This window comes from Myotis brandtii, unplaced genomic scaffold (genome assembly GCF_000412655.1).
Source record: "Myotis brandtii unplaced genomic scaffold, ASM41265v1 scaffold1612, whole genome shotgun sequence".
NCBI classification, from domain to species: domain Eukaryota; kingdom Metazoa; phylum Chordata; class Mammalia; order Chiroptera; family Vespertilionidae; genus Myotis; species Myotis brandtii.
This window is the reverse complement of record NW_005355890.1, coordinates 942,259-952,386: the sequence shown is the minus strand read 5'-3', so window position 1 is coordinate 952,386 and position 10,128 is coordinate 942,259. Positions and strand designations below refer to the sequence as shown.

At 36.5% G+C, this 10,128-nt stretch overlaps 1 protein-coding gene across 1 annotated transcript in view; it reads left to right on the top strand.

Moving 5' to 3' along the window:
- Positions 1-10,128, top strand: part of VWA3B (von Willebrand factor A domain containing 3B) — a 151,194-nt gene that overhangs the window by 4,750 nt on the left and 136,316 nt on the right. Inside the window, 1 exon segment of the mRNA XM_014536417.1 lies at positions 1,658-1,885. Coding sequence (XP_014391903.1) covers positions 1,690-1,885 — 196 coding nt within the window. The 5' untranslated portion in view covers positions 1,658-1,689.

The following is a 10,128-nucleotide window of genomic DNA, read 5'->3' as shown; positions in this document are numbered from 1 at the left end:
CTTCCTCCGTCACTGAAGCAAGCAAGCCTCATGTTCGCTTCAAGCTGCCTGGCTGCCGGCCGCCATCTTGGCTGGCGGTTAATTTGCATATCGCCCTGAGTAGCCAATGGGAAGGGTAGCGGAGGTACGGCTAATTACCATGTTTCTCTTTTATTAGATAGGATTATAATAAAGGCACAGAACATTTTGTGTTCTAGACCCTACAGGCAACTGATGTGTTTGGAATCTCAATTATGCATCTACCTGCTGTGAGACGATGAAGACCTTAGTTAAGCTCTTTCAGCCTTGGTTTCCTCATCTGTAAAATGGGAATAATAGGGCTACCTACCTCATAAGGTTATTACAAGGATTAAATATATATACTACCCAGAACATACATAAAATTTTTGCTAATAATGACACTTCTAACGTCTTTTCAAAAAAATCTCCCTAGCTTGGGTCCAACTGATTTCTGTGTTTGAAATTCATGGGAGACTTTTAGGAAATACAGTTTTAAAGATGGGATAAAGGACTATTTCCATGTTAAAAAGTATTATAGTCCAGGGGACTCATTTATATGCATTGCACACTCCGACTGCAGAAGTAAGCAGAGCTTTCGACTCTTTCCCCCAGTTGTCAGGCCCTTCCTGAAGTTGTGGTGACTGGGTTAAGATTGCATTACAGTTTGGCAACTCCTTTCCTCCTGTGCATATTGGCTATATTTAGGCAGATCTAGATGAGTTTAATATGTTGAATATTGCCTTGAGTCCAGTTGGTCCCAGAACAGCTGGCCATGTGAGCCAGAATGTGTCAATCCAACTTTACAGTTTTAGAGAAGAGAACATTCGGAAGGTGAGGCCGTGTATTCTGGCTGGGCTGAGCCTCCGTCTGGTTCCCACTCTCTCACTAGCTCGCAGGTGGCCACTCCACATGCAGAACAGTCTGTTTCCTCTCAGGGGTTCATCCTCTTTACCTTCTTTGGATGCATATGATTATAATTGGAATACTGATGTGTAATGAAGGTTCAGGAGTGATTACTTATTTTCCAAAACAGAAGACCTTTGTGTTTTTCTGATTATAAAAATAAATGTTTTAGAAACCTTTAAATAATGCGAAAATTCAAGCAATGTAGAAAAGGCAAAAGTCCCACACACTCTCACCACACAGAAAACTACTATAAGCCTCTTAGCATATATCTTTCTAAATGTTTTCCTGTGTGTGTATGAGTACCTACCTATGGATGTTGAATTTTATGGATATCTTTTAGCAATATATGTAGATATCTTCTTTGCCAACAAATATACATCTGTATGATAATTTGTTTAAAGGTTGGAGAAGCACTAACACAGTGTTTTCTGTTTTTGTTTTTTCTAAGAATAGTTCATTGATTTTTAGAGAGAGGGGAAGGGAGAAGAGAGAAGTGAGAGCATAACATCAATCGGCTGCTTCCTGCATGCCCCCCTCTGGGGATCGAGCCTGAAACCTGGGCATGTGCCCTAATGAGGAATCAATGCCCCGTCAACTGAGCCACACGGGCCAGGGCTGCATTGTAATTTTTAACTGGTAGATAGAATTCCACTTCATGGATGTACTGTAATTTATTTCAAACCAATCCTCTGTTGATATTAGATTGTTTCCAAGTTTTCAGGAAGTCTGAGTTTGACAATTGCCTTTACAGGAGGCCCCTGTGACTTAGATCCTAACACAGAGATGGAGATATCAAGCTCATCTTCTACCATCTCTGAGCAGCAGCTTCGGAGGCAAGAGGGACAGAGCAACACCAACACAGACGTGGCCAAGCAGAGTCTCATCTCATCCAAGGAATGGCTCCGACTGCATGGGCTAAAGAGCAACAAACTGAACTTGAAACAGATTTTGTCACAAATTGGATTTCCACACTGTGAAGGTAGAGTACTCACAGAGCGATGCTGGCTGGAAAACCACGGGTCTCTGAGCTTGTTTTGATCTCACTTTCTTGCGGGTAAAAAACGTTGGCACCCCCAATATATGAGTATTATATAGATGTACATTTGTTAATCTGCATACTAAATATTGGTAATGCTTAATTTCCTTCTTTCTTCTTTGAAAGGTGAAATATAATTTTTTTGTATTTATCCCCTGGGATGTACAAACCCCTTTCGGAGGGAGGTCAGTAGCGATGTGTAGTTTCAGGGAGAGGGTGCTGTTTTCCTGTGGTGGCCTTCCTTGCATTGTAGTCTAATTTTTTTTCTAAAGGCATTGGCTTGAATGTTGGTTATTAACTCCTATGAGTACTGCCCTCCGGCAGTGAGTATGGCAATGTTTGAGGGTAGTGGATTATACTAGCCTTATAAAATTATTTGGAAATATTTACTCCTCTATCTTCTGATGTTGTTTGTATATATATATGATTGGCACTATTTCTTCTTTAACTGTTTGATAGAACTCAGCAGTGAAACTTTTCTGAGCCTAGAGTTTTGTTTGTAGGAAAAGTTTGATAAGAAATTCAATTTCTGTAGCAGACATAGAGCTATTCATATTTTTCTGTCTTCTTTAACTGTTTGATAGAACTCAGCAGTGAAACTTATCTGAGCCTAGATAAGTTTGTAGGAAAAGTTTGATAAGAAATTCATTTTCTGTAGTAGACATAGAGCTATTCATATTTTTCTGCTTCATCATGGTAATTTGGGAAGGTGTGTTTTTCAAGGAGTTTGTTCATTTTATCAGTGTGTTTTAAAAAAATATATTATTAAAACACTGTTCATAATATTCCCTTAACATTTTTTTAATGCCTGTGGAGTCTGTAGAAATGTCACCTCTTTCACCATTGATATTGATAATTTGTGTTTCTCTCACTTTTTCAGGACAGGTTTTGTTAGTGGTATATCACAACTCTTTTCAAAAGACCAAATATGGGCTTTGTTGATTTTTTTTTCTACTTTTTGTTTTCTATTTCATTTATATCGGCTTTGATCTTTATTATTTATTTTCTTCTACTTACTTTGAGTTTAACTTAAGGTAGAAACTTAGATAATTAATTGTAAATCTTTTTTTCTCTTCTAATGTAGTCATTGAGAGTTATAAGTATTTCCTCAAGCACTGCTTTAGTTGAATCCCACAAATCTTGATAGGTAATGCTTTTATTATGAGTGAGTTAAAAATATTTTCTTTTTTTTCTTGTGACTTTTTTCTTTGATTCATTTTTAAAAAAGAAATGTATTTTTTGATTTCCAAATGTTTTAGGACTTTGAAAGATACCTTATTTTTGTTGGATCTCTAATTTAATTTTGTTGAATTAGAGAACATAAGATTGTAGTCTTTGGAAATTTACTGAGATTTGTTTTATGGCCCCTCATATGTCTTGATGAATATTTCATACACACTTGGAAAGAATGTGTATTCTGCAGTTTCTACATAATATTTGTAAATGTTAATTGAGCCAAGATTGTTGATAGTATGATAGAAGTATTCTGTATCTTTAGCGATTTTTTTTTTTGTGTGTAGTATATGTGTCCATTTCTCCTTTTAGTTCTGTCAGTTTAGTTTGAAGCTCTAACTGCATATCCATTGGGATTGTCACATCTTTCTGATGACATTTACTTTGTTAGATGTTAATATAATTACCACAGCTTTGTCATGCTTAGTTTTCACATGGCATGCTGTTTATAGGCTTTTACTCTCAAACTACCTGTAATCTCTCTCTGTGCCTCTTTAACCCAGTCTCCTGGTCTCTGTCTTGTAATTATAGTGTTTGTTTTGTTTTTTCACTTTAATGTAATAATTGATATAGTTAAATTTAGGTTCCCCATTTTACTTTTTGTTTTCTATTTGTCCCATCTTTTTAACCCTTTGTTTCTCCTTTCCTGCCTTCTTTTGGGTAAACTGAATATTTTTTAGTATTTCATTTAATTCCATGTAAATTTCAATGGGCTTAGGTATGCCTTTCTGCACTATGCCTTCAGTGGTTATGGCTGTACTTTCAGTGGTTTGGGTGACTGATTGAAGCTCTTCCAGTGCTACCCCTTGATCGTCACACAGACCTCTATCTCCCAGCATCCTTAACTCCTGGTGGCCACCAGAAAGAAGGAGAGGGAGAGAGAAACATAGGTGTGAGAGAGAAACACTGATTGGCTGCCTCACAAGGCATCCCTACCAGGGACTGAACCTGCAATCGGGGCATGTGCCCTGACCTTGAATCGAACCAGTGACCTTTTGACGCTCAGCCAAGTGAGCCACACTGGCCAGAGTGATAGTTTATTTTTTTTTATTGCAGAGTAGTGTTCCATGGTATGGATGTACCATCAGTTAACCACTCACCCATTAAAAGTCATTTGAGTAGTTTCCAGTTTGGGGCTATTACAAATAAAGCTATGAACAATTGTTTACAGGTTTTTGTATAGAGCATAAGCTTTCATTTCTCTGGGATAAATGCCCAGGAATGCAATTGCGAGGTGGTATGTTAAGTATATGTTTTAATGTTTTGTTAAGAAACTGCCAAACTATTTTTCAAAATGGCTATACTACTCACATTAGTAATTATGAAAGATAGCTTTTCCTCTTTATAACAGCATTTAGTGTGTCAGCATCTAAAAATTTTAGCTATTCCAATAGTTGTGTAGTAATATTTCTTTGTGGCTTTAATCTGTAATGCCCCAATGCCTAGTTTAGTTGAACATCTTTTCATGTGCTGATTTGCTCTATATCATCTTTGGTAAAATAAATGTTTATGTCTTTTCATCATTTTCTAATTAGATTTTTTTAAATGTTGAGTTTTGAGAGTCTATTATATATTATATATTCTAGAAATGAATCCTTTGTCACATATGTGGTCTGTAGATATATTCTCTTAGTCTTTAGCTTTGTCTTTATCCAGAACTTCTGTTTCTCAGAGCAAAAGTTTCTAATTTTGATGAAGTCCCATTTGTTGACTATTTTCTTGTATGGATCTTGTTGAGTCTCAAAGAATTTCTCCTACTTTTCCGCCTAAAGTTTTATAGTTAACATCTTACTTTTAGCTCATGACCAATTTGAGTTCATTTCTGTTTAAGAGTCATTATTTTGACCATGGATATCCAGTTGCTCCAGGATCATTTAAAAAAAAGACTATTCTTCCTCTTTTGAATTGCTTTTGCATTTTTGTTAACAATTTGTTGGTTGTACTTGTATGGGGCTATTTCTGGGTTTTCTGTTTTGTTCTATGCATCTGTGTGTCTCTCTCTCCACTATTACCATAGTCTTAATTACTATAACTACATTATTACTATATATAATGTCTTGAAATTGGATAGACTGATTCCTTCTACTTTATTCTTTTTCAAAATTGTTTTAGCTACTCTAGTTCCGTTATCTTTTCTTTTAGATAACCATGTCTAGGTCTACAAAAATATTGTTGGGATTTTGATAGGAATTGGATTAAACCTGTATTTTAATTTAAGGAGAATTGACATCTTAGACCTGAATATCTTTCCATTTATGTATGCCTTTTGATTTCCTTCATTCAGGTGTTTTGTATTTTTGGTATATGTCCTACACATGTTTTGTTAGATTTGTACTAAATATTTCATTTTCTGAGCAATTGTAGGTGTGATACTGTATTTAAAATTGTTATTTCCCTATGCTCATTGCTAGTATATACAGAAATATGCTTGATATTTTTGTATGTTGCTCTTATATCCTGTGAGCTTACCTAACTTATTAATTTTAAGAGGGTTTTGTTTGTTTGTTTGTTTTTTCTTTTTTTTTCTGCTATTGTTGACTCCTTCATATTTCTAGGTAGACCATGATGTCATCTCCAAATAGGGAAAGTTTTCATTCTTCATTTCCGATCTCTATGTCTTGCATTTTCTTCTCTTGCCTGGTGCTGGCTAGAGCTTCTAGAACTGTGTTGAATAACAGTAGTGAAGGTGGACATCCTTACCTCACTTCAGAGCTTAGGGGAAAGCTTTCAGTCTTTCACCATCAGCTCTTTGTTAGCAGTAGGTTTAAAAAAAATAAAGTTGAGGAAGGTCTCCTATATTCCTAGTTTTCTGAGAGTTTTTATCATGAATGCTTGTTGAAATTTGTCAATTGAAAGGATCTTTTGATTTTTCTCCCCTAGGATGTTAATATGGTTGGTTATATTGACTGGTTTTTGAATATTTAATCAGCCTTGTATCTTAGAATAAACACCACTTGGTCATGTTGTATAATCCTATATAATAAAAGCCTAATATGCAAATCAACTGAATGGCGGAATTACGGTCAGTACCCTATGATGTGCACTGACCACCAGGAGGCAGACGCTCGGCACAGGAGCTGCCCCCTGGTGGTCAGTGCGCCAGAAGACGGGCTCATGGCTGGTGAGCACAGCAGCGGTGGAGGGAGCTTCTCCCGCCTGTGTGGCAGCACTAGGATGTCCCACTGCCGGCTTAGTCCCATGCCGGCTTAGTCCCTAAGCCATCAGTTGGACATCCCCCAAGAGCTCCCGGACTGCAAGAGGGCACAGGCCAGGCTGAGGGCCCCTCCTCCCCTGAGTGCACGAATTTCGTGCACCGGGCCTCTAGTTGTTTATATTGCTGAATTCTGTTTGCTGGTATTGTGTTAAGGGTTTTTGCATCTGTATTCATGGCAGATATTGGTCTTGAGTTTTCTCTTTTATACTGCCTTTGTATGGCTTTGGTATAAGGGTGATACTGGCTTCACAGAGTGGGTTGGGAAGTGTTTCTGTGTCTTTTATTTTCTGGAAAATATTGTGTAGAATGTTAATTCTTCTTTATATGCTCAGTAGAATTTTTGAGAGAACCTACTCAAGCCTGGGGATTTCTTCTGGAGAAGTTTTGAATTACAAGTTCATTTCCTTAATAGATATGGGGCTATTCATATTGAGTGAGTTATAGTAGTTTTTGTTTTGGGCCATTGATTCATTTCATCTAAGTTGTTTAATATATGTGTCAAGTTGTTTGTGGTATTGCATTATTCTTTTCATGTTTGCAGGGTCATTAGTGATACTAGTATTCCCTGTTTCATACCTGATACCAGTAATTCATGTTCTCTCTCTCTCTTTCTCTCTCCTCTCTCTTATTAATCCTTGTCTGAGGATATTCCCCCACTGATTTTTAGAGAGAGTGGAAGGGAGGGGGAGAGACACATAGATTGGTTGCCTCCCGCACGCTCTCTGACCAGGGCCATGGGGGATTGAGCCTGCAACTGAGATATGTGCCCTTGACCAGAATCAAACCCAGGAACCTTCAGTCCTCTGGCCGATACTCTATTCACTTCTATCCACTGAGCCAAACCGGCCAGGGTATGTATCTTTGTCCGTCTTGCTAGAGGTTTGCCAATTTTTTTGATTGTATTAAAATACCAGCTTTTTGTTTGATTTTTCTCTCTTGTTTTTATGTTCAATTTCATTGATTTCTGCCTTGACCTTGAGTATTTCCTTCTGCTTTCTTTGGATTTTTTTTTTGCTCTTCTTTTTGTAGATGGGAGCTTAGATTATTGATCTGAGACTTTTCATCTCATTTTATGTAAGCATTTAGCGCTATAAATTTTCCTTTTGGCATGCTTGAGTTGTACCCCTCAAATTTTTATATGTTGTATTATCATTTTTATCCAGTTTAAAGTATTTTTACTTCTGCTGAGACTTCCTTTTTGACCCATGGATTTTTTTTAAACATGTTATTTAATTTCCAAAAGCTTGGAGAGTTTCCTGTTACCTTCTTGATTTCTAGTTTATTTCCATTGTGGACAGAGCACATAAGTGTTTGGTTTTAATTATTTTAAATTTTTTGAAGTTTGTTTTATAGCCATGGGTATGATTTGTCCTGGTATATATTCTGTAGGTACTTGAAAATCCTATCTAATAAAGAGGGAATATGCTAATTGACCCTCATGCCATTGCAAAGATGGTGGTGCCCACAGCCAATAAGGAGGGAATATGCTAATTGACTGTCCCACCCTCAAAGATGGCAGTGCCCACAGCACAAGATGGCGGCGCCCAGTACCCTCAGCCCCACCGGGGTGGCAGGCGCGTGGCAAGGTCGGGCCCGCCTTCGGAGACCCCCAGTCCCCTTAGCCCCATGGCCGCCCAGGGCCGCCCGAGACTCAGGTAACCAGGGCCGGCTGAGGCTTGCGCTGCTGGCAGTGGCAGCAGCAGAGGTGTGATGGGGTGTCGCTTTCCCCTGATCACTGGGTCGCCCCCTGAGGGCTCCTGGACTGTGAGAAGGGGCAGGCCGGGCTGAGGGACCCCCCTCCAGTGCATGAATTTTCATGCACCGGCCTCTAGTAAAGTTTATTGTTCTGCTGTTGTATAGTTTTCTCCTGCTTATTGATGGTGGTGTTGAGTATCCTTGTTGATTTTCTGTTTAGTTGTTCTGTCAATTGAAATATCCAACTATTGTGGATTTGTCTATTTCTCCTCAGTTTCAACAGTTTTTGCTTCACATATTTTACAGTTTGTTGTTTGAAGTATATATACTTAGGATTGCTATGTCTTCTTGGTGGATTGACACTTTGATGATTATATAATGTTTTGTTCTGTCTCTAGTAATATTTTTTGCTCTATAGTTTACTTTTCTGATATTAATATAGCCAGTATGGCTTTCTTTTTATTAATACTTATATGATTTATATTTTTACTATTTACATATATCATATTTGAAGCAAATTTCTTAAAGATAACCTATTGTTGGGTCATTTTTAAAATCCTCTTTGCCAGTCTCTTTTAATTGTTGTATTTAGACAGTTTACATTGAATGTAATTTTTGCTACGTTAGGCCTTGTCTATTTATTTTGTTGTTTTATGTTTTCCATTTATTTTCTTTTTCCTACCTTTAGCTTACTTAAACATTTTTTAGAATTTCCTGGTTTATTTATTTATAGTATTTTTAAAGTATATCCTTTCCTACAGCATTTTTAGTGGTTGTGCTTGCTATTACCTTATAAATACATAAATTATCAAAATCTACTGGTGTCAACATTTTACCAGTTTGATTGAAGAGTGGAAACTATATTTCCCTTTATGTATCTTTACTCTCCCCATTTATAATATAATTTATCATTTTCTTTTCATACTCTGAGAATAACATTAGACTCTGCTATAATTTTTGATTCAACAACCAAACAATTTAGAAAACTTGAGAAGGGCTATTGTATTTATCCATATTTATGCTTACGATGTTCTTTCTGATGTTTCAAGTTCCTTTTTTTATTATTTCCTTCTTGTTTATAGAATTTCCTTTATTCTCTTTTTAAAAGCAGCTCTGTTAGTAACAAATCTTTTTAGTTTTTTGTCTGACAATGTCTTTATTTCTCCATCATTCCTGAAGAATAATCTCTCCATAGGTAAGATTTAGGGCAGACAATTCTATTCTTTTAGCACTTAAATAACATTGTGCCACTTCCTTCTGGCCTCCGTGATTTCCATGAGAAAGCCATTTTCATTAGAATAGATTACCTACTGCTAATATGTAAATGTTTTTACTGATATTTCTTTATTCAATTCATTACATTTCCTTTATATACTTTCATATTATACCCTTCTTTTTAATCTAAGAATTTGAATATTTTATATCTATTGATAATTACCATATTGGAAGTTAAGACTAAAAAATTTTTAAAAATATTTATTAATTCATTTAAAAGTAACAAACCCAACATAACATTTTTAAGAAAAATAAGTATATTTTCTAAAACAAAAATTTTAGTAAGAGTGGCATTGTTTTACATTTTAAAAAATCTTTTTAATGTCTGTCTCAGTAGAAAATACTTAGATTCTCATTTCTACTTTTTAAAATAACAGCTTTATTGAGATGTAATTCACATACTATACCATTCACCCATTTAAAGTGTACAATAGAGCATTTAAAAATTTTTTTTAAAATTTTTTATTTTCTTTATTGATTAAGGTATTACATATGTGTCCTTATCCCCCCATTGCCTCTCCCCCCCACCACCCCCTCTCATGCTCTCATCCCCCTGGAGTCTGTGTCCATTGGTTATGCTCATATGCATGCATACAAGTCCTTTGGTTGATCTCTCCCCTTTATCCCACCCTCCCCTGCCTTCCCTCTGAGGTTTGATGGTCTGATCGATGCTTCTCTGTCTCTGGATCTGTTTTTGTTCATCAGTTTATGTTGTTCATTATATTCCACAAATGAGTGAGATCATGTGATATTTATCTTTCTCCAACTG